Source organism: Aptenodytes forsteri, unplaced genomic scaffold (assembly GCF_000699145.1).
Source record: "Aptenodytes forsteri isolate BGI_AS27 unplaced genomic scaffold, ASM69914v1 Scaffold307, whole genome shotgun sequence".
In the NCBI taxonomy this organism is placed as follows: Eukaryota; Metazoa; Chordata; class Aves; order Sphenisciformes; family Spheniscidae; genus Aptenodytes; species Aptenodytes forsteri.
This window is the reverse complement of record NW_008795303.1, coordinates 1,145,008-1,169,146: the sequence shown is the minus strand read 5'-3', so window position 1 is coordinate 1,169,146 and position 24,139 is coordinate 1,145,008. Positions and strand designations below refer to the sequence as shown.

General features: G+C 39.2%; 1 protein-coding gene across 2 annotated transcripts in view; it reads left to right on the top strand.

The window, feature by feature from the left end:
* Window positions 1-8,140: 8,140 nt before the first annotated feature.
* The window catches only part of IFT88 (intraflagellar transport 88), a 70,742-nt gene continuing 54,743 nt past the window's right edge, over window positions 8,141-24,139 (top strand). The window contains exons 1-12 of one of the 2 annotated variants that reach the window (XM_009279365.2): window positions 8,141-8,405; window positions 9,182-9,275; window positions 10,290-10,352; window positions 11,093-11,149; window positions 12,864-12,917; window positions 14,839-14,902; window positions 14,979-15,048; window positions 16,071-16,161; window positions 21,191-21,295; window positions 22,488-22,590; window positions 23,270-23,384; window positions 23,484-23,715. In XM_009279365.2, coding sequence (XP_009277640.1) covers window positions 9,186-9,275; window positions 10,290-10,352; window positions 11,093-11,149; window positions 12,864-12,917; window positions 14,839-14,902; window positions 14,979-15,048; window positions 16,071-16,161; window positions 21,191-21,295; window positions 22,488-22,590; window positions 23,270-23,384; window positions 23,484-23,715 — 1,044 coding nt within the window. In that variant the 5' untranslated portion in view covers window positions 8,141-8,405; window positions 9,182-9,185. Of the gene's footprint in view, window positions 8,452-9,181; window positions 9,276-10,289; window positions 10,353-11,092; window positions 11,150-12,863; window positions 12,918-14,838; window positions 14,903-14,978; window positions 15,049-16,070; window positions 16,162-21,190; window positions 21,296-22,487; window positions 22,591-23,269; window positions 23,385-23,483; window positions 23,716-24,139 lie in introns of both variants that reach the window. The other variant, XM_019472092.1, reaches the window with a different exon arrangement.

Sequence of the window (24,139 nt, the reverse complement as noted above, 5' to 3'; positions counted from 1 at the left end):
CCCGTCCCCGCTCCCTTACCGGCTGTTCTCACCTGGGCCGAGTCCCAGCTCGCCTCCTTCCCCTCCCGATCCTCCACAGGCCGCGGGGGGCACAGCCATGATACCTTCTCTCACAGGATCAGCACCGTCTTCCCCACGAACTCGATGTGCTGACAGCGCTGCTTTGGCCCCCGTGGGCAGGCAGGGCCCGCATGTTCACCCTCAAGCTGCACCAAGAGGTAGCAGGCAAAGGTGGTCACCCACAGGACGAGGGGCAGGCGGTCAGCCTTTGCCAGGACGGAGGCCTGCCTGTCATACCCCCTTTGGGGTGGGATGAGGCCAAGGTTTGGTTAAAGGCCAAGGTTTTACCCTGCCGTTAAAAAGGGCAGACCCCTATGGCCACATAATCAAAGGTGTTCAGGTACCCCCAGGGGAGCTCCCAGTGAAACTGAAACACCAGTGAGAGTCTGGGCCTTGGGATTTACAGCCACCTTTGAGGACACAAAGACCCCATCACGCTTTGGCCAGAGACAGTACTAGAACACATCAAACCCCACTGCTCTCTATTTTTTGACAAGGGCACAAATTAATTCCAAAGTAAAGTTCAAATTTGAAACTAATTCCATACTTCTTTCACATTAAGCAAGGCCTTATTATTCTTAAAAATACTTTCTTCTTGAATTCTGAATTAAAAATACATTTTTGCTGTCCTTGGTTTTTATACAAAGACTTTAAAATTGTGCAAAAAATTTCATGTTACAATGTCAACATAATTCTTTAAGCTGCTCTACAATATCTACTGTTCCTGTTGGCATGCTGCATTATTCATTTTTTCTAATTCTGTGTAGTTCCTACTCATCTGCATATTGCTCTGTAATTATGCTGGATATTCCTGAAAAGAGAAAAAAATTAACATTTTAAATTGTTACCAAATATTGTATTACTGTACTCTTAATATAGCTGAGAAATACTCGCAAGTTTTCTTGTGTTTCTGGCTTTCTGAAAAAAATAAAGTTGAAAACTAATACATTTGTTCCCAGAATAAATGTTTCCTAATTACTGATGAAGTTCAGTGAACCTTTGTTTGGCTATCATTACTTCTAGTTTCCAAGAAAAAAATAAAAATACCTACATAATCACTTTGTACATCCATCCCCAGCACTAGCACTTTGCTAATTCCAACCACATTCAACAAGGAGACAGAGATCTCAAAAGTATAAATTCCTAAAGGTTTCACGAAGACCACTCAATGGACAACAGGTGTAAAACCAAACTAGTATCTCCTTGGCTTCCAGACCTTAACACCACCCATATAACCGCAGACCTGCCAGTAGCTGGGAAATGTAGGTGGAGCAAAGTGGCCATAACTGGGCCACAGGAAGATTTAAGGAAGTGGGACAGAAGGGTGCAGGATGCCGTGCCAGTTCTGCTGCTCATAGCTTGTGTAGGCTGGCATAGAAAGCATTTTTTTATGATTTTAGCAAGTACCAATTTTGCTCCTTCGAAGACTAATTCAAAATGGCATGACATGGTACGTTACAAACACAAAGACCTTAGTCTAGCCAAAGCGTAACTGAAGCAATCAATGTATACTTATTTTGTGAACTCAAGTTTTTACTTGAAAGAAAAAAAAATTATGTTTGCAGAACATAAAACTAATGTCTCCTGGGCTTTGGAAACATGGTTTTCAGAACAAGTTCACCATCACTCCCATTTGGAAGTACTCAGCAGTTATTTTAATATTCTTTGACCTCCTGAGATGTGTATTTATACCTTAAGTTGTCTTAAGTAATAGACTATTAGAGACAAAAGCCATTACAGATAGACAAATGGATTCAGCAGAATTAAAGGCTCAGTTAAACTGTTCAGGAGGTGTTACTACAGGGGGTTGAGAGCTAATCACCGTTGTGAGAATAGCGATTACAGAGACTTGTAACTTCTGTTGGTGAACAAAACAAGAGGTCTGTGGCAATGAAATCTGAACTACATTATTATCATCCATATATTAGTGACAAAGCCACATAGCTCTGCATTAGTTATTTGATTAAGGTATGACAGCAGCCATATTTCCTACTGTTTGTGGTGACCAGACACACTGATGAGTCCAAACTGAATAGATCAACAGTGGAGAAAAAAAGAAGTTTGCAAGAAGAAAGGAAAATATAAAGAATTGTAAGTCAAGGGAGGAAAATATGATTTAAAAAAAAAAGCAAAGTTTCGTTTTTGTGTAATAGCATAAGAATTTTTAGGCCCAGTACTTGCAGCCTCCATGAATAAGCGACAGTGATTCTCCTCCCTCTTCTGCAATTCACCTGGGAAGGACAGAAGGTACCCTAAGCCCAGAAACATCAAAAACCTATAACCAATAATATGGTGAAAGGTCCTGGGCTCCATTAGGGAATGGAAAGTAGGGCTTGTACTGGCAGCAGGAGAGGCCCAAGTGGAGCAAATATGCACTCACCGGCATATATATGCTTTCTTCTAAGTCCAACAGCAGTAGGAGCAGACTTGACTTGTGTTGGGAGCTGCAGAGTTGATCCCTCCATGTTTTTAGTCTCTCTCTATTGAGCATGCTCCACTGCTGCCCCACGTGAGGAGCTGAAACCTGCTACTGGTTGCGGAGAGGAGGTGGGTTTACTGCAAGGGAGGAGCAGGACGGTATAAAAGAGTTGTGTAATAAACAGGGGGAAATAACTAGAATTAACTGTGAGCCTTAGGGAGGTGGAATATGAAGGAGGTGTGAGTTCCCCCTTGCAGAAAATAAAGGAATTGCACGCTTCTAAAATACAGTGTCCTAGCCTGAGCTTTTGGCATGGGATGAAAACAGAAACATAGTTCACATCTGTTAAGTATTAGATTGGTTTAATACATTACTTGCTCACCAGAGCAACCAGAAAGTACATTTCTTTTGTAATGGACTATGGTACATTGCTACTATGTAGTACTGATCCTAATGGTTCAGAAAACACAATGCCTTAAAATGATAGCTTTAACTTAATAACTTTATTCCTATTGTGTAGAGTTCTAACTAATGGTTTGCATACTGTAATTATAACTAGTGATTATTTTAAAATTATGCTACAATTAAAACTATAATTTTAATTATTGCTAGTAGTTCGTGCAGTTAATTTGGGTGGTCTTTCACAGTGCAAATGGTCTGATGCAAATACTACCAATATTGCTAAAATGCTGATTCTTAAAGAAGCTATCTGCAGGAATCAGAAAGTAAATAGTAGTAAAATAGATATTACAAAAACATGATTCAGCAAAACTAGATGGAATTATATCCTTTAATAGTAAAAATACCTGTTAACAAGATAATTTTCCTGTTGCAAATGTCTTTTAAACCAAAACTACAATATATACATTATTCAAAACATATGTATTATTCATAATGAGGTTCTTCCACTTTGTTTTCAAATTGTGCATATATTGATTTATTTACTTGCTTTACTAAATACAGACTATATAGTAAACTGATGTTTAGAGCAGAACTATACTGTATATTTTCCGCTTTTAGAATTGTTCTGAAATAGCTTTTAAGAACTTTCAATATTAACCTATAAAATATTTTTACCTAATTAATTCCTCCTGCAGAACCTAACCCTGAAAACATTCTGATCCTTGTACTTATCATTGTGTCAAGAGTAGCTCTACAAACTTTATTTTCTAACTTGAATTCTCTTAACATAATTTATATATGTTTATGCACACCAACTCAGAGATCACAAATATACAACTGATTTTTAAATATCCTGCAAGAGACAAAAGGCTTCTTTAACTTATTGTTTCTATGTTAGGAAACATTAACTGGAAGAACTTTATGTTAAAAAGTGCTATAGAGGTGTGTTTTTAACAGCACAGAAATAATGAGCTAATATATAAAGATTTTAACACCCTGACTGTTCATACACTTGATAACGGAGGAAAGTAACATGCAATATGTATCTGTTTGTGAGGTAAGTGAGCCCAGAGTATCAAGGCTGTAACATAGACCAGTCAGCAAAATACTAAACAGCTGAGTTTGGATTTTCAAGTATAGGAAGAGCTTGATCTGAGACTTTAATTTTTAATTGTCTTTAAAATAAATTTAGTTACCATTAACTTCAATTACCATTCAAATCTTAAATTTTCAACTACAAAAAATATTTTGAAAGGTTATGTATTAGAAAGGCTTTAATTTTAAACGCATTCCATATTTTCCTTCCCTTCAGTAATTTTTAGAGGTATGCTGACAAGATCCATTAGTTCCCAGAGGAGTAGTTAAATGCAGCTTCACTGTTTGTGGCAGTCGAGCTAGCTGAAGGGTCTCCGCATGACAGCAGAAAATTCTGAACACCTAGTCAGTCCAGAATTCAATGCTAGAAAATTACTTTTTAAAGATTATAATGGGAGAATTGCTTTTTCAATGCAGACCATTTTCTAAAAACACTCGTTAGTGGCTGATCAGACGAACAGTTAAACTGCCAGAGCAAGGGTAAGGTACACGCTAACGTGTAACGGGTGATTATAACAGGCAGACGGTGGCCAGTAACCCGTGAACCTGAGTTAGCAGATCCTGGGACAGTTTGAGTCCTTATTTGCAATGTTACCGCTGCAAAAAGACATATACACCATGTATTGAAAGGCAGAGAAATTCATCCTGTTTAAGAGTATAGCTTCATGGTCTCCTTAATCTGCCGTAAGTTTTCACTGAATTTACTGGATCAGGTACTTGATGTCTTGAAAGGTAACTGAACAAAAACCTGATCAGATCTGCAGTTTGCTTCAGCTGCACAAGCATCTAACTCGATGCCAGTCAGAAGACTGATCTGGGGCAGGAATGAAAATCAGAAAGTGGGAAAAGAATGGGACAACTTCATTTAGTGACAGTGCTGGCTTAATCCAATTTAAAATGATCAGGAATTCACAGCATACAACGTTGCTTGGGCTGTATACTAAATTTACTACATTTTTTTTGGCAGCTTCACATTCCAGGTTGCCCTCTGGATTTAGCCAAAACCAGTAAAGACAATTACATCATATGGGTTTCTCCCTGTAGCATGATCTTGTAAGAAGATGTCTTATAATCACAACCCACGAGTAAGGTCCTGTGTTGCCACAAAGGATCCTGAGATTTTTGGGGTTTGTGTTAAATCTTCATGCGTTAAAGTCTATTTATACTTCATAGCACCAGAAAAAAAATAATTGTAGATTGACACAGCTTTTAGAAACATAAATAAAGTCTGTTGAGACTCTCATGTTGTGAGGATGTCAGAAGTAGTAGCTGGACTGAGAGGCCTAAGGAGCTGGGCCAGGGAGTGTTCCCAAGCTCCTGACCCCTCGTGCATGCTCTGGCAGCGTGGGCAACATACAGCATTTCCAGGGGCTGGACCAGGCGCTGGAGTTGACTGTCTCTGGGGTTAAAATAGCCTGTTATAGTGTTAGCTAGTTATCATTCTCCCAAACAATTCCCAGTATGGTCACGGACCATACAGGCCAGAGACTGCTTCCAATAGCTGGTTTGAACATATACATCCAATTTTGGAGGATACGAAAGTTTGATAATACGAACATGGTCAGATTCCAGTGGTGCCTCGGCACCGTTTCATTTACAAGATAGATGCACTGCCTCCTTATCACGGTGCCTTCTTTCCACTGCCCTAGATAATTGGGCTGAAACATCAGAATATGCTGGGCACCAGTATGCCCAGGTCCCCGATATGGACAAGCTGGGTAGCAGAGCTAGGGCTCTTGCCACAGAATGTACCTGCTGCTCAGGTACATATGAATGTGTCTGGGGACAATTAGAAAAATCTAAAAACCATAGGCTCAATTATATATGAGGAGTCACAGGCAGAAAAGAGGGGCTAGAAATGTGTATATTTTTTTTTATGCTGAAGTTCATAATTTGTGGCAAGTAACTCACCTGAAAATTTTTCCCACCTCAAGTCTGTTATTCTGCAAAATACTTGTATTCCAGAAACTTCAGGTATAAGGATTTTCATGTCCAAAGGTCTCAAGTCTGAAGATTCTTTGTGAAAGTGGTTCACGCATGGAACGTGAACAGGTTAATGCAAGAAGTGATAATGTCTTAATACTTCTTTATGTTATCTTTGTTTCTCTTGTTGGGAGCCAGAGTAGAAAGACCTTTCACTCATATCCTCTGTGCCTTATCTCTTCAGAAAGGACTTTGAGGCTGAAAGAAGGTGAGCAGCAGAAAGCTGTGACATTGCATAGTGCTCACAAACCCTAACCATAAAAAGGGTGTTCTGACTGACTGTGCACTGTATATTGTCTTTGCAGCTTTCTTATGCCATTAGCATAAGGCAGTAGGGGTAGGTTACAATTGGTCTCGTAAAATATTTTCTCTCTCAAAAATACTGTAGGCATGTTCAGAGATCCCTGCTCTATTCTGTTTCCCGTTTAGGCATGGGAAACTTTCCCCGGAGTGTAATGATTTGCTGTGGGCAAACCAGCTGACACTTGTCAGCGTTTCCAAAATACCAGCTAAGAGAAAGTAGTAAAAATGGTAGTAGGAATCATCTTTTTCTAAGATATTAGGGTCTTTAATTTTTTATTTTGTTTCAGAGACTATGGCAGATGGGAAGCTTTACCAACTTTTTTTGAGCTTTTCAGTTTTGAGAGCAGATTTCTCAGCTGAGAAATGGTGTGGCTGAGCACCCTGAGAGTGAGCAGTGACTGTGATGAGGTCTCTGCTTGGAGGTGCCGGATGCTGACCGAGAGCCGTGCCTGCCGGTGGAGCCCTACCATGCTGCAGAGGGCACAGGCCAGCAATAGTCTGGAGCTTGAGAAACATGCTAAGGGCACACACCGTGATGAGGTGCTCTCAGGTATGGGACATGTGCTGAAGCGCAAGGTTTGACAGCTATGCAAGAAGCCATTTACCTTCCAATAGTAGATTTGCTTTTCTCTCACGATAGCAAATCTATAGCATAAAAAACCAATTTTCACCATAAAATGACAGCAGGTTGGCTTTACTCTTGGGAAGAGACACAAAGAAATTTAAACTAAGGATAAGGATGGGAGAGATGTCCTGAGGTCCCTACCAGCTTGAATTATTCTATGATCCTGTAATCCTAAATTCCCCCTTATGGAGAAGTCTAGAATATTCCCCCCATTCTGAATTTTAATTACTATTTAATGTTTCGGAAACACTAACTCATTTATCCTAATAATTTTCCCTTTGAAGTCAGTAAATATTATCCATGTCACAGACTTTTATTTGCACACAGCAAAGCAATGTCTAGCAGACAACAGATCTTGTTTCCATTTATGTTTTCCTTATCCCATAGACTAAAGGTAGGCAGTCTGACGAGTCTGCCATCCTTCACAGTAGTTTCGTGTTCCTCTTCCAGAAGATGAGGAAAGCATAGGGGGAAACAAAATTTGTTTTTATGTCCATCATATGACACAACTTTTATTCCTTACCACACAAGGCTCCCATCTTGGAAATATGCATAACCTAACTCAGGAAATTAAGTCTATGTTTAAATGTTTGCAGGATCAATTCAGAGTAAGTCCTAGAACAAGCGAAAAGTCGAATTTAGTTCGCATTTAGCTCAGTGATCAACAGTAATCCACTTGAAAAATCTGTCCAGAAGAGTTCAGAGCAGTAGTTTCCCATCTAAAAGATGGTCATGAAGATTTTTGGATTTGTGCGGGTTCCTCCCTGCAGTTATGCATTTTGGAGGACAGAATTTTCTTGCCATTTAATTTGCAAAAACGAGATGAGGGTTGGCTTTCTTTTTTTAACCCCAAGACTAAGCACGCCCAAGCCGATCCTGGCAGGAGGAGGGGCGGTAGCCCGCACCCCCCCCCCCCCCCCCAGCCGATGGGATGAATTTTGCGAGCAGCACAGGCCCCTTCCGCCTGCGCGGCCTGCTCTTGCGCCGCCATTTCCCGCGGGACCGTCCCGTCACAGCAGGCGACGCCCACAGGGGGGCAAAGGCTTCGGCGGTCGCTCTGCGCATGCGCCGGGCCCGCGCGCATCCTCGGCACCAGCCCCGGATTGCGCCCTGCTCCGCGCTCGCCTCTTACCAACCAGGCGCGGTGCATTAGGGGACCGCGTCCGCTGGCGTCCCCCTTAGCAACGGGGCCCGGGCCGGGCCCGGCGGCCCCCGCCGCACTCGGGGCAGGGGGAGCGGGCCGCGGGTGACCGGAGAGCAGGCTGTGTGCGCCGTGCCGACGTGGGGGGGCGGTGACACCGTCGCGTTGGTTCCCTGAGCCTCTCGCCGACCTGCCGCGCTCTACCCGGGGCGTATCGCCGCCGCTCCCCGCTTCGGGCGCTGGCTGAGGAAACCCGCAAGAAGGAGCGATTCGGCTTCGGGCCGTGGTGGCACCGCCTACGGCTTAGAGGAGGCCCCAGCCAAGTGGGAAGCAGTGGGGGACATCCTCCTGCTGGAGAGGAACCGTCCCTCAGTGGGGTGTGCAGCGCTTCGTCCTGGCTAAGGCTTACCTGGCAAACTGCATGTATTTCGTATTATAGCTGAAATCAAATGTTATCTTCAGATTTTTATGAAAATAGGTAGCCAGGCAAAGAGAGACCTCCTTAGTGTCCTCAGTGAGGGAAGGACCATAAGGTGAATGCAGCTGTATTAGACACTGAAGTATTTGTGAAGAAAGACATTGGAACCCAGGCATCTTTAATTCTAATTTTTAAAAACTGCTTGAGTTGAAATGGCAAGATTATATGAAGAGTATTGCATATAGAGAATAGCTGTGGCTGTATTGATGTAAGGACACGGGTAAAGGAAGGAAGACTTGAAGCTAGAAGAGATATCTTTCATTAGACTGACTACTATGGTTTGGCCTAATAAAAAAAGGCAAACTTTAGAATATGAGAGAATTATCTTAAATGTGAATTATCTGAGAATGTAAAGCTACCATTCTAAAAGTAGTACAGTTACTTGTTATGATCATTTACTTTTAACAATAAATATCTTTAAAACAATTTTCATGACAGTGGTATAAATACCTAACAAAATCTAATTCTATGAAATGGTGCAATTTAATATTGTTTATAGGTGAACCCTAGCTTTTATGACTAATCATAGCTTATTTTTAATTTCAAAGGCAGCAATTAAAAAATGAAATTGGAGCTCTTTTGAACTTGTAAACCTTATTGCTATTTATATTTAACATTTTTAAAGATTTGTATAAAATCACTGAGATAATATTTGGCATGTTAAATGTTTCACAGAAAAATGATGCAAAATGTGCATCTGGCTCCTGAGGATGATGAAGATGATCTTTATTCTGGCTACAATGATTATAATCCCACATTTGACACAGAGGTAAAAATATTTGCTGTTTCCCACCTTTCCCATACATAGTATTTTAACTTCTAAGTACAAGATAAAAACATGGGTACAGTAATGCGCAAGTGTACTACTGCTTTGAAGTGAAATTTTCTTTAGCAATAAATGTATAGAGTTTCACCAGGATCTTTTTGAATAGGGTTTTTTTTTTTTACAGTTTTCTATTCCAACAAAATACTTGTATGCATCTCATAGCAGATTAATATGCTTTAATGGTTAGAATTTATGAAGTATAAAATCCTAGTTATTTGAAGGCCATATTCACATTCAGGCACATTCAATGTGGTGTTTCCCAGACAGTGTGCAGCAGCAAGTTTTCTGATAAAAGAGGCTACTTACTGGTCAACAGGTCATTGATCTCTTACTGCTGCAGCTGAAGGAGATTACAGTAGAGTGGAGTCCTGCAGGTCGCTGTGCAATTGGTAGAGCATCTGGGATGACTTACAGTAACCCTGCAGACCACTTTCTGGTAACTGCTGGTGTAGTGGAATTGGAACAACAGGGGGGTCGTTTGGTCCAAACCCACTACCCTGCTCAAAGCAGGGCCAGTGTTGCAAGACCTGGCATCTTGTGTGAAATCCCAATGCCAAATTTATGGGAGTTACAGCATGACCTCAGAGACATGAGATACCTTAATGTATTGGCATGACAGGCATTAATGTTAAAATTTAGAAGTAGTGCTAGTAGTAAGCTTTTGGACAGAAATAAAATTTCATGTTATATTTTATCACTAAAGCTCTGCTTCCTCAGTGTGTATTTTTCAGAGAATAATGACTTTTTACATTTCCTAATCTAAAATACCAAAAAAGATTGACCAAATAATATAATCATTATTTATTGTCAGTAAAACCTGTCATTCAGTTATCTTCAAGTCAAGTATTTTTGGAAGAACTGTTTTTTTACCTATCTGCTTTCAGTAGTCATAAGGTTCTGGAATTGTAGCTTTGGGTGCTGTGGTTTTAAAAGGGTTGATTATTTTATCTTTTCTAGGATTTAGAAAATGATGTAGCTTTTCAACAGGCAGCAAGAACAAGTCATGGTAGAAGACCCCCTGTAAGTACCTTTTAAAATATATTGCAATAGTGTAGACTTTCTCTAGAGCCCTAGCTCTAATTTTGGCACTGGTACAAACTTATCTTGGGAATCTCTTTATCTTTTTTTTGCCTACTACTAACATGAAGATACAGACTTTAGTTATTTATATGAAAAGTGGGTAAAAAATTAGCAGAGCACAACTTCCATTAAGTTCTGGAGTTAAGCTAGAGCAAGCAAGGAACTTTAGTTGGAAATGTGTATTCTTGTTTGATCAAATGAGATAAAACCGTGTTAAAGAGCAAAATGATACATTCTGAAAGGACTTCGTTTAATACTCTACACATAGAATTACTTGCTCTGACATATAATTATAAGGTTGAGATACATACTAGACAGTGGGATTTAGAAAACCGTGTGTTATTGTTCTGATCTTTTTTTCCTCCATATAATTTACATTATATTTAGTTTTGAAAACTGATATGATTAAGTCACAGCTAAATGAAAGTAAGAAAATTAAAGTTGGCACCTGCACTTTAGAAGTACATACTATATGTCTAAAGAAGAGCTGGAACTGTCTAATGTTACTTCTTTGCCAGAATAATCTTGTTCTACAATGAGAATCCTTTCTATAACAATTGAAGCATTATTTCTATGAATTCACTATAGAAACTATATAGAAAGACTGATAATTAACACATATGGTTGTTAATTGGTGGGGGTTGGTTTGGTTGGTTGGTTTTGTTTTTTTTCCAACCCAGGTGACAGCCAAAATTCCTGGTACATCAGCTTCAAGACCTTTAGCTACTGGATTTGGGGTATGTTTTTGTTCTGTTGTATTCTTAATGAAAATGAGGTATTTACGAAAAAATAAACTCACCATTTAATCCGTTGCACAAAGTGAGCTCTTTTTATCTTAAGTATTTCCTTCCAGTGAACTACATGTATTCATTAATTTTAATTAATGAATTTAACAACTCCACACTTGGTCAAGGCATGGATACTGATTTTTTTTTTCTTTTTTCTTTTTTTTTTTTCCCCCCCAAACCATACAGCAAATCAACTTCTGTACTGCATAAGGCAGTAGATTCCGAGGTATTAACCTGATTTTCTTGCAGGGGGAACTGGATGGATTGTTATTTGGGCTTGGGAAAGTTTTCTGAAAGTTAAGGTGAAATTAAGTCTTAAAAAATATGGGCTTTCAAATCACCTCTAGTTTAATCAGAAAAAGTTGGTTATATTCTTTGGTATACTTAACCCATTGTAACTCTTAAATAATTAATGCTTTAACCTGGTTTGCTATGGAAACAGAAGTTAGGCACTAGTGATATATCCACTGTCCCCTTATCCCAATAAATTTTCAACCTGTTAGCTTGTCTCAGTCAAATTTGAAAAGACGATGCTCTTAGATATAAAGTTCCTGTAAGTTTTATGACAAATAAAGAAGGGAGATTACTTTGCTTTGATCTCTTACGCAAATTAGCTGGATAACAATTTCAAGAACACCTAAATTCTATTATAAGTCATTGAAATTCAACCTTTACTCTTAACCTTCTGTTACCTGCTCCTTCCTTTTGAGACTGCTTTTTCTTAGCAGTTGTGTTTGCAGATGTTTAGTGTAGTACCATGCTGTGACTGGAAAAGCTATCTTGTTAAAGGAGTGCACCAAAAGGCACTTCCTAAGGATAATAGACTGAAATGTTTATCTGCATTAGTAGAGCTAGAAACCTCCAAAGCATTGTCCAGTCCACAGTACTACCTGTTTCACTCTGCAGATTTGCTTCTCCTACACTAGAGTCCTTGTTAATGTAGATTCAGCCTCAGCAGAAAAAATGAAAAACAGTCATAATGTGTGATGGATAGTGGGTAAAATAGTAAAACATAGGCCTCCGAGTGGGAATTAGGGGAATACTTTTTCATGGCCTGAAACCCTTTATTTTTGTCTGTTTGTATTGTATGTAGCAACCTTTAGCACTTACTACTAAATATTTCACATTTATTTCTTTACATTTTTTAACACTGCTACAGAAGGACAGTATGCAGCATGTCAGCTAATGGAAAGATATCCATTGGCAATTTCAAAGTATATCTGTATTTGTTGTAAAATAAATCTTCATGAAAGTATGACTTAAAATCTGCCCCTATGTTAATATCTCATCAGCTGTACTCAGAATCTTACTGAAGTATTTTGTGTAAATTACTTGTTCAATTTGAAGGTAGTAATTTAAATAATTTAATAATGGAACATACTGCTGCCTCAGATAAATTTCAGTGTAATTTTTTTTAAAAGGTCTGGTGGAAATATCCAAATACATAAAAAACAATATTGTGAATTTGTGCTAACTGAAGTGTTCAACATCTTTAAGTCTGCCAGGCGCTGGCAGTATATTGTGTATGAATAACATAAATGGGAATTTTGGTATGAACTTATGTGAGAGTTAGATCAACTCTTAAAACTCAGTGTACATAAGCCGTTACAGGCTTCTAATACTTTGTGAATTCTAGTTTCAAACAATTTACTTATTTTTGTAGTCAAAGGCAACTTTAACTTCATCTATGGGAAGACCAATGACAGGGGCTATACAGGTAAAAGTTTCAATATTTACATTTTATATTGATTTGGAACAATGAAGTTTTCTGATAAGTGTTTGAGTTTGATACAAGTATTTAACAGTTCATTGAAATAATACAAATTATTACACTGTTTTAATTTGTCGTTTTTTGAAAATGCTTCTGTCAGAAAGCATGAGGGTTGTGATGAATTTGAGCACAGGATTGCAAGCAATACCAGTGTAGTGCTTTTTAACACTTACTGACATGCAATGAATAATTTTTCTTTGAAATAGGAAAGAGGTAGATTCTGGTTTTCATGTTTTTCTTATATACTTATACTCTAATAGAATCTGCTGCAATTTACCAATGACTTTCTCACCACCCTCCTTAAGTATATTGACTTAATTTTAAATATATCTATAGCTACTATATTCTTTTGTGTCAGCCCAGATTGGGAACAAGAATTATCAGGGAGCATCAAGAGTAGGGCTACTCCCTAAGGGAAGGCAAGCTAGGACCCCAGAGGGAAATTGCACGGCCAGCAGTGCAGGGGCCTCACCAGCCAGGACCCAGTCCCACAATACCTGAGCAAGGCAAGTAGGATCAACCCAGAAATGGTGGCCATGTCCAACCAAAAGTCCAGAACATAAGGCAATATCATGGTGGTGAGGCAGGTCCAAGGTCAAGCCAATAAGTCAATGCATAGGCCAAGGTTAGGACCAATGATCACTGGCCAGGTCCATAGTGACAAGGCAAGGCTAAGATCAACCTAGGAGGTCAGTCCACAGGTTGAAATCTAGATCAAGGGACTCTGTGGCCAGGCATAGTTGTGCCTGATGTGGAAACCAGTAGTCCTGCAACAAAGCTCAGGCAGGGGCTGAGGGACCAGGGTTAAGCTTAAATAAAGCTGCTGGACCCATGGGTAGGGTGTGTGGCTGGAGGCCCAGGTGGGTCTGGTCAGGGCCATTAAGGTTTATTAGTTTTCCTGTATATAAGGTTTCCTGTCAGTGTCCTGACAGGAAAGTTTAATAAGCTGGTATGGTGTGGGGTCAAACATTCTTGTGCTGGGATGCATTGTCTGGTAGTAAGTTACAAATACAAAGAAATTGTAGTTCGTTTGTGCCTCTCTTGGTTTAGATAAAGCAAAACATTCTGTTCCATAATATCATAGGATTCTCTTTATTGTCAATAAAAATTAAAAAAGCAACTGAGTTCTAAAACAGCGTGACAGTAAGCTAGAGTACATTACAGATCTCAAGACCAACAATTCTTAAGAATTTTCTAAAAATGAGAGATGTTTGAAATTAAGTATTCTGAATACATACAAAATTTACACAAAGAAATAAGTGTTCCTTTGTGTCAGTTACGGTTTCCCGATAGTGTTTGCTCCTCTACTTTGTAGACAGTTATTATAGAATCATAGAATACCAGGTTGGAAGGGACCTCAAGGACCATCTGGTCCAACCTTTCTTGGCAAAAGCATGGTCTAGACAAGATGGCCCAGCACCCTGTCCAGCTGAATCTTAAAAATGTCCAATGTTGGGGAATCCACCACTTCCCTGGGGTGATTATTCCAATGGCTGATTGTTCTCACTGTGAAAAATTTTCCTCCTGTGTCCAGTCGGAATCTTCCCAGGAGTAGCTTGTACCCATGTCTTTTCCATGTGACTCCTTGTAAAAAGGGAATCTCCATCTTCTTTGTAGCCACCCTTTAAATACTGGAACATGGTGATAAGGTCTCCCCTAAGCCTTCTTTTCTCAAGGCTGAACAAACCCATATTATATGATGTATAATATTTGAGAAATAAAAACATTTTAAAAAATATTCAGTTTGCTGAGGTGGTAACAACTGATTTTTGTATTTAACGGTTTTGTAATATGTAACTGATGTCCGTACCGTCCACAATCTATTTTTTAGGAAGATTATTTTAATATGTCTTCCTTTTTATTTAAGGATGGGGTTGCTCGACCAATGACAGCAGTGCATGCTGCAGGTTACACTAAGGCAGTCATGAGAGGTATGGTTTGTAGAAATCACCAGCTGCCAGAGGGAGATGTTATTTTACAATTTTCAGTACTCTGTTAATTTTGCAGGTTCTTCATTTGATCCTCTTGGCCAAGCAAGAGGTCCTGCTCCACCTCTGGAAATGAAAAATTCAGACAGGTTTGTTCAGTTTTGCATTAATTTATTTCAAAGCATTAACAGCAACAAAGAAACAACCATGAGTAGAGTTTAAAAACATCCAGGCAGTTATGAAACCTTGAGGGGCCAAACTCTCAACTTTGTGGAATAATGCCACAAACATTTATGCATGTGGTTAGCTGATTCGCCAGAGCAGTTGCACTGACTTTCAGGAATGTCTGTTTTCAGTGTTTCTGGTTCTGACTGTAGCTTAGCAGCCTGGACGTAGTTGTTGCCACACAAATGCTGTGATGCTTATATGGAATTGTGGAGGATTATGGAAGAGTGTGTGACAGGCAAGAAACACCATGATTCATGCAGCTCTCTGGGAAGAACTTGGGGGAATTTTGCCTGCTGTTTCTCTCTGTTCACTCTGACCTTAGCACTTGAGGTAAAACTGAGGTTGTGAAAGTTTTGCAGGCTGGTGTGAATGTTGGGGAGTTCACTGAGAACAAGTAATTGAGCTTTTCAATACAAAAGTTGTATTCCTCAAATACAGCTACGTAGGAATAGGGAATCCTGCTGAAATGTTTGGTTATTTAACTGAGAAAAAAATCTAGATTAATAACAACTTTTTATTAAAGTATAGCTTGCAAATGCAGATTTTAAAGTTATCTATGCAATTAAAGGTTCAATTAATTGCTCTTAATACAATATTTCATTTCACTAGGTGTTTGATTTGAAAGTTTTACCAGCCCATCTGTTTGTTCTGTCATTACTTCTCCTGAACAAATTGGGTCCATGAAATTTGCATGTCTGTCTTCTATCTATAAGAGGATTTATGTTTTCTTAGGTCTCTGTTCTCAAATTAAAAGTGTGAATGTGATATATTTGGAGGATCTTCTCTGGGCATAGTTTCACATTATATTTTCTTTGATGGGAAAACCAGCTATTTGTGATGTGATACATCATTATGTTGTTTTATTGAGACTATCCTGTGTAAAAGCTCAGTGTTTGCAGTTACGTTACTAGTGTTAATTCTTTTATTGTTATTTTTATTTTAGTTCAGAAGAGAAGATTAGGCAGTTGGAAAAAAAAGTGAATGAACTGGTTGAAGAAAGCTGCATTGCCAACAGCTGTGGAGACTTGAAATTGGTAATTTTTCTGGATTTCACTTCACTTTTGCTATTATGTGAAGAACAGTTTGTATACATAGATGTTTCAAACTGACTTGGGTTCAAACATTTCAAGTTATTAAAATCTTAATTCTAATTTTGCTACGACTCTTCTAATCCAGTGATGCTTTGTATTGCCAAAAAAAAGGTAGGAGCTGTATTTCTTGTGTATATATTTGTTAAGATTTCAGTGTTACAAAAATGCTCTTTCCCATATCTCCATTGGCCTCTTCAAATGGGTCTGATCAATTAGTCATACTGGCACAGATTTGCCCAGTCTAACCTATGGACTCTGTGGGAGTGGGTGACCTTTCTTCAATACCAGGCTTGTAATTGGCATCTTTGCAGCATTTCATCCTCAGACGTGTAAGGATCTTGTCTAAGTGACATTCTATTTCCTTGATGTTGCTTGGGCTTTTTGGATAATGTAATTTTCATCCAGGACTGGTGCTCAGCACCAGGGTCAATCTCACTTAAGCCACCTCCGCAGTACCCTTTCATGTCAGGGGCTGTTTGGTGCTATAGCATATGGTAGACACTATATTGCTTTTGTTGCACCATAAGAGGTCAGCATCAAGATGAACTATTTCATCTTCTTTCAGTCCTTCAGACAAGGGGACCTGCCAAGCTAAGCAAACCCTAAAGTGCAAACACCAGTATCCTTCATAGGACAGTGGCAATAAAGCACATTAACCTTGGGTTCCAGTGTGTCAAAATAGCATCTAACTCTTCCTCTTAGGACCAGGCTTATGTTTTATTCCATATGCTTTGGACTGGCCAGTTCCAGCTCCTAAACTACTGGAGGCAGAGCAGGCTCAACTGTTAAAATTAATGAGATACATTGGGTTCTTAGGGATGTAGACTTCCTTTGTGCTCATCTGTTGCCCTCTCAAGTTGATGGCATCTGATCCATAAGGGGAAAAAATTAGCTAGAGCTATGAGAGATGATGTTTCTTGCTCAGTCATCTGAGCTGCAAAATTTTTTTAGTCTAGGAGTGTATTCTGAGGAGGTATTGTTAGAGTGCAAGAATGGGTAAAGCATCTTTCCTGATCTGCTTAATACTGTCCAATACAGATCCTAGGCTAGATGGCCTTTGGTTTGATCAAATTCCCATGTTTTGGAGACTAAGAGCTCCAAAATTTGTTACAAAGATTGCAAATGGTCTGTAATGGTCTGAGCCTTGCTACAAATCAGGAAAATGGCATCATTTGTCCATTGTACACAATGTCTATATTTGTGAATCAATCAATAGGTTTGTGGATTGGTTACTGGCACAGTTTTGGCCCAGGCTAACTAGCATTTTTCTAAACAGTTCCTAGATATGGCTGAAGGTTACTATGGATAAGGAACTATTTCCAGTAGGCAGTTTGAATGTATTTGATCTGTTGTAGAGGGTACTAGAGCAATGTTGTGCCAGTTAGTAGTGGCTGAATAACAGGCTCTAGCCCATTTGATTTACATCTAGTATAGATGTAATTAGTGAGTTCAAGCTGTTTGGACAAGTTAGCACTTTTAATAAATGTTGTCTTTTTTTCTGACACAAAGGAGTATTTATCCACGCTCTGATTCAGACAATTTCAAATATCTCTTTAGGTCTTGTAAAACATGGTGGGTACAGCATCATTTAATCTTACTCAGCTGTCTTAATGTATGGGTAGTCTTAGCTGCAGTTTGGATCTGTTAAGAAGCATGCAGTCCATCTTTTGATAGATCATCTTTGTTCAGAAGTCTTTGTCTTTGCATTGAGATCTGGAATTCATTCAGCTCTCTGGAGCTATGCTGGACCCAGTGGTAGTGAGGGCTTTCTTATCTTGAAGGGACTTTATATTGTCCGGTGCTTTCCACACACAGTGAAGGCCTCCTTAGCTCTTTTATGCAAGGTGATATTGTGTGCCTGTATGATGCTTCTTATCAGGCTGCATATGTTATCCTTACAATCTTACCTACATTTGGCGGGTTTCTTAAGTAGTAATCCTTTATTTACATGTTTCAGGCCTCCTGTAGTGATATATTCCATGTTACAGTGGCAGGAGCTGCCTTTTGTTTGTAGAGAAATATCCAGCATTTCATTAAGAAGCATACTTGGCACGAGGTTTTCTCCTTTCTTTAAAACAGCAGTTTACCTTTGGAATCATAGAATAGTTTGAGTTGGAAGGGACCTCTAAAGGTCATCTAGTCCAACCCCCCTGCCGTGGGCAGGGACATCTTCAACTAGATCAGGTTGCTCAGAGCCCCGTCCAACCTGACCTGGAATGTTGCCAGGGACGGGGCATCTACCACCTCTCTGGGCAACCTGTGCCAGTGTTTCACCACCCTCAGCGTCAAAAATTTCTTCCTTCTATCTAGTCTAAATCTACCCCCCTGTAGTTTAAAGCCATTCCCCCTTGTCCTGTCGCAACAGGCCCTGCTAAAAAGTTTGCCACCATCTTTTTTACAAGCCCCCTTTAAGTACTGAGAGGCTGCAAGAAGGTCTCCCCGAAGCCTTCTCTTCTCTAGGCTGAACAACCCCAACTCTCTCAGCCTTTCTTCATAGGAGAGGGGTTCCATCCCCCTGATCATTTTGGTGGCCCTCTGCTGGACCCGCTCCAACAGGTCCATGTCTTTCTTATGCTGAGGGCTCCAGAGCTGGACGCAGTACTCCAGGTGGGGTCTCACCAGAGCAGAGGAGAGGGGCAGAATCACCTCCCTCGACCTGCTGGCCATGCTTCTTTGGATGCAGCCCAGGATACGATTGGCCTTCTGGGCTGCAAGTGCACATTGCTGGCTCATGTGCAGCTTTTCATCCACCAGTACCCCCAAGTCCTTCTCGGCAGGGCTGCTCTCAATCCCTTCATCCCCCAGCCTGTATTGATACTGGGGGTTGCCCTGACCCAGGTGCAGGACCTTGCCCTTGGCCTTGTTAAACCTCATGAGGTTCACACGGGCCCACTTCTCCAGCTTGTCCAGGTCCCTCTGGATAGCATCCTGTCCCTCTGGCATGTCGACCGTACCACTCAGCTTGGTGTCATCTGCAAACTTGCTGAGGGCGCACTTGATCCCACTGTCTATGTCATTGATGAAGATATTAAACAGTATGGGTCCCAATACGGACCCCCTGAGGGACCCCTCTGGAACTAGTACAGCAAGAGTGTACTTTTCTTGTCAGTGATTTTATGTCTCATGTAGTGTGAATATTTTCAAATACAGAATAGGACATTTACCCTATTAGACTATGACTGGAAGATTTCAGTAGTCTTGAGGACTGCCTTTCAGGATGGGTAACATCACATATCTTTTTGTCTACTACAAAGAAGCATTGTATCAATTGGTTTTGAGAAAAAAGCTGTCCCAGCTTTCTGAATGCATTCTTGTTTCTCTGGTTAAAAAGCCTGGTATATGCCTTTCTTCAGTTTGTGCAGCAATTCCAGTGATCCTGATCAAATTAAGACAAGATCAAACATTGATCGTCTTGATTGTGGTAGGTCAGCCTAGACAGTTCTGATATCAGGATGGTACTGTACTGTGTGAGGACTGCCTTTATGCTTGTGCCTACTAGGACAACCGTTTGGAATCCTGGTCTACCTCAGTCACACTCCTTTCCAATGATTTTTGGATTATCTGTTGAGCTAATAGCCTGATAGCTCCTTTGGAGAGAGGGATTTCACTTAGCAAATCTTCACCTAGCAGTCCACACTGTAGGGAGTTTACTTCCTTGGGGAATTAACAAGAAGGTTTGTAACAGTGAAACTCTTGAGTCCTAAAGTGGGACTTAAGTCTGGTGTTTAGACTGGATGGATCTTTGTCAACTTGAAGGGTGGACCCTCTTATGTTGCACTTTTGTAATAAAACATTTTTTTTTTCTGCTGCTGATAGCTTCTGATCAGAGAGTATGAAAGAAGTCTATCCATTTTTTTATGTTCATTTACGACAAGTATCCTTACAGACCTATTCTAATTTATTTCTGATATAATGTCTGAATTTCACCTTCACTAGGAGATGAGCCAACCTGTTTTGTTAATTTTTCTTGAGCCTCTTGCATGTGTGGCCAAGAGTGTTCTTTGTTTCTTGATGTCAAAGGGTTGTTTCTTATGTAGATTATACCAGACCATTCTGAGGGTCCTCTAGGATGTTTGTATTAGTTTCTGACAAGTCCAGCAGACTATCTGTTTTCCTGCAGAAGTCATCAAAGTTGCCAGCTCATTATCTATAAAACAGCCAAGTTGGATTTGCCTTCTATCATAAGGACTAAGAATCAAGCTATATCTTGAGAAGTACTTCCTTCACCGCTAACTGCCAAATAGCTACCTTGAATGCTAGCCGTTACTTTTTTAACCATTGCGCCCTTGCAGAGGCATACAGAACTGCTGATGGCACTTGTAGACCTGTAGCATTACTTGCATGAAGGGTCTTGACACCAATCTGCGGAAGATTATCATTGGATAAAATAGTAATTTTGGAGTTACTCAAATTGTGAACGTATATGTGAAATACCACTTGTGGATAGCTAAAAAAGGGAAGCAATTTACCAGCATCCAGAATTAGTCAAGGTGTATGTACAGCATACATTTGTGTAACATGCGCATTTACTTCCTGCCTTCACTTTCTTCCTTTCAGCACCTTCTTGCACTGGGGTTCTGCAACTAAGGAAACATGCCAAAGCCTAAACGCTCCCTCTTTTTTCTTTTTTTTTCCTTTTTTTTTTTTAAACACTTATGTGTACTTTATTCTATTCTACTTATATTAATCATAGAATCTTCTAGGGTCGTAAGTGATTATGGTGTATATATGTGTGTGACTATACTTCTCTAAAATTATACAGCTAAGAAGACTTAGATGACTGTATGTCTGCTTATTGCTAATTAACACCTTTCTGTGGGTTATATTGCTACTTTTCAGGCATCGGGTACAATCTGTGCATCTAAAGAAAATGGACATGAGTATATTCTTTTCATACTTGTTTTGAATGTATTTTTGCTGTCTTGGGTTAGTAAGATTCGAGGCATTGCTAAATTCTAGTATTTTATTTAAGGCTCTGGAAAAAGCAAAAGAGGCTGGAAGAAAGGAAAGAGTATTGGTGAGACAACGTGAACAAATTGCTACTGCAGAAAACATCAACTTAGACCTCACTTACTCAGTAAGTGCTTGGAAATCTTCAATGAGTGAAAGATGTTGATAGCAAACCTTCTAAAGAGAAATTTCAGTGCTTGCGGAGTGCGTGTGTGTTGTAATGCTCCTAGCAGTGTACCAGATCAGATACAGTCTACGCTTGGGGGCAGGGGAAGTTTATGAAGATAAAGTGAATGACTTCTTGAAGTTAAAAACTTAACACTGGATTGCAAAGATCCATTTATATCATGGAGTCTATTCCCTTGCAAGCTCCAGTACTAGAGAAACCACGTAGTCCACATTAAGTGAAGAAGGATGCCCATGAGCATCTATTCCAGCTACCTACTCACATATAGAACATGCATATCAAAATATAAAAGATGTAAACCCAGTACTTCAAAAATAGTCTAGAAAATGTAACATGCCAAGAGAAGAAAACAGGAGAGATCAGACACTGCCTTTAAGTTGAACCATAAAGTGACAGAGAATATATTACATGAAATAGGATGTATTAATATTCCTAAATCCTGAATCTTAAAGCAGGTATCTAGATTTACATTCTGGTTTTCAAATTAATAGTAGACTTTTTGTAAAAAAAGGATACAACATAATACTTAGGGGGAATTTAAAGTTGTACACCAGGTAGTGCTGTAGAGAAAATTATTAACAATGAATACATTGAGTTAGGCAGACCTAGTAATTTATTTTATGGTGAAGGTCAGAGTAAAGCTGGGGAAAAGTGGAGATATTTTACCTGACACCAACAGAATTTCTGTTTTGAAACAGCAGTTTGGAAAAATTCTCTCTCCGTAAACTGAGTGAACACAGGTAGTAGGACCATTTTCCACATACTGGGAGTCATAAATTACATACAAGAATTACCTTGTATGAATGTTTTTTTAATACCCTTGCATTATAACATTGCATTTACTTAGGTCTAAGGCCCACTTAGCATAACTTTTAATGGTAGTTATTTAAGTACAAAAGTAAAAGTTTTAAGTACAAAAATAAAAGAATTACCAAGAATAAGTAGATTTGAAACTTTTCTTTATGTCAATGTACAAGAACAAAGGAACATTAAAGATGGGAAGCTTAAAACTGGTAAAAGCAATACTTTTGGTATTAAGGTAAATGAATTCATAATAGATAATTTCAAATTAAAGTTTATTACTGTTGAGAGAATGTTATTTTCTTGTACCTATAATTCCATTTTTCTATAGGTTCTTTTCAATCTGGCCAGTCAATATGCTGCTAATGAAATGTATGCTGAAGCACTGAATACTTATCAAGTTATAGTGAAGAACAAGATGTTCAGCAATGGAGGTAGGGTACACTCCAAGGTGGATTAAAATTGATAGTCAGGCATTCAAAATAAGGACTTCATCTGCGTGGTGTTGACTTACAGAGATCTCAGCCCTCATGTCTGCCAGTCAGAGTGGATGACAGATACTCATAATCTTTGACTTAGTATAACTTATTGTGGTTTGGCTCTCCAACTCATGAAGTCTTTCCTGGCTAAGCTAAACGTAAAGCCAAGTATATAATTTTCTCACGCAGCACACACTATGTTGTCTGCTCTAATACTAATTTTTTCCCTTTTGACTCAGCTTTCCCCTTCTGAAAGCTTCTTTTAGTATTTTGCGCATCTTTGAGACTCCTACAGTGCACTTTTCTCAGAGATGCTTATTTGCAGCTGTCTTCCTGGAGAGCAGTATAAATAATCTGTACCTCATCCCTCAATTCACAATCAAAATCAGAATACATCTTACACTGATAGTTCTTACACTGATAGTTCTTTTCTGGGTTTCATTACTACTTCATCTCCTTCTGAGTGAAAATTCACAGAAGGCTGTTCTGTGCAGTGCTTCTTTAAAGGCCCATTGGTACCCTATAATGAAGACAAATTTATTAAGAAGTTGTTCTACTCTGTCACTTTGAAACAATTTAAAAAATGCTGTAACTATGCTTTAGAAGGCTGTAACTCATTGACTTCTTTTGATAGGTAGACTGAAGGTGAATATGGGAAATATATATTTAAAACAACGGAACTATTCCAAAGCTATCAAATTCTATCGTATGGCTCTAGACCAGATTCCTAGTGTCCACAAAGAGATGAGGTGAGTTTCTACTAGTAGGCATGGTTCTGAAATGCAAGTTTTGGATACAATATGATTTGATAGTTAAAAATATAACCTAATCCTGATTTCTTTCCTTAGGATTAAAATAATGCAAAATATCGGAGTTGCATTTATTAAAACTGGCCAATACGTTGATGCCATTTCTTCATTTGAACATATAATGAGCATGTCCCCAAACCTGAAGGCAGGCTTCAACTTGATCCTATGTTATTTTGCTCTTGGAAACAGTGAGCAAATGAAAAAAGCCTTCGAAAAACTGATTGCAGTTCCCTTGGAAGTGGATTATGATGACAAATACATTTCACCAAATGTAAGTTTGAACAAAATAAGCTGTGTCTTCATATGGTAAATCAGGAGAAAGGGGGAGAGACATTGAATGCCTGGACTATACTGAATATGTAAATCAATGTGTATTTATGTATCTAAAGTAACTTTCTTTTTACCAGCATGAACTTAGTGAGGCAGTACTGCTAAGAAGTGTAAAATAGTGTTGAGAACATTCAAATCCTTTTTTCCTCAAAAGATATGATGTACATAAAATCCACACCACATGATTGTCTTCATAACAATTTTGAAATTCATCTGGGCTGACTTAGATAGAATCATAGAATAGAATCATAGAGTCATTGAGGTTGGAAAAGACCTCTAAGATCATCGAGTCCAACCATCGACCCAACACCACCATGCCCACTAAACCATGTCCCTAAGTGCCTCATCTACTCGTCTTTTAAATA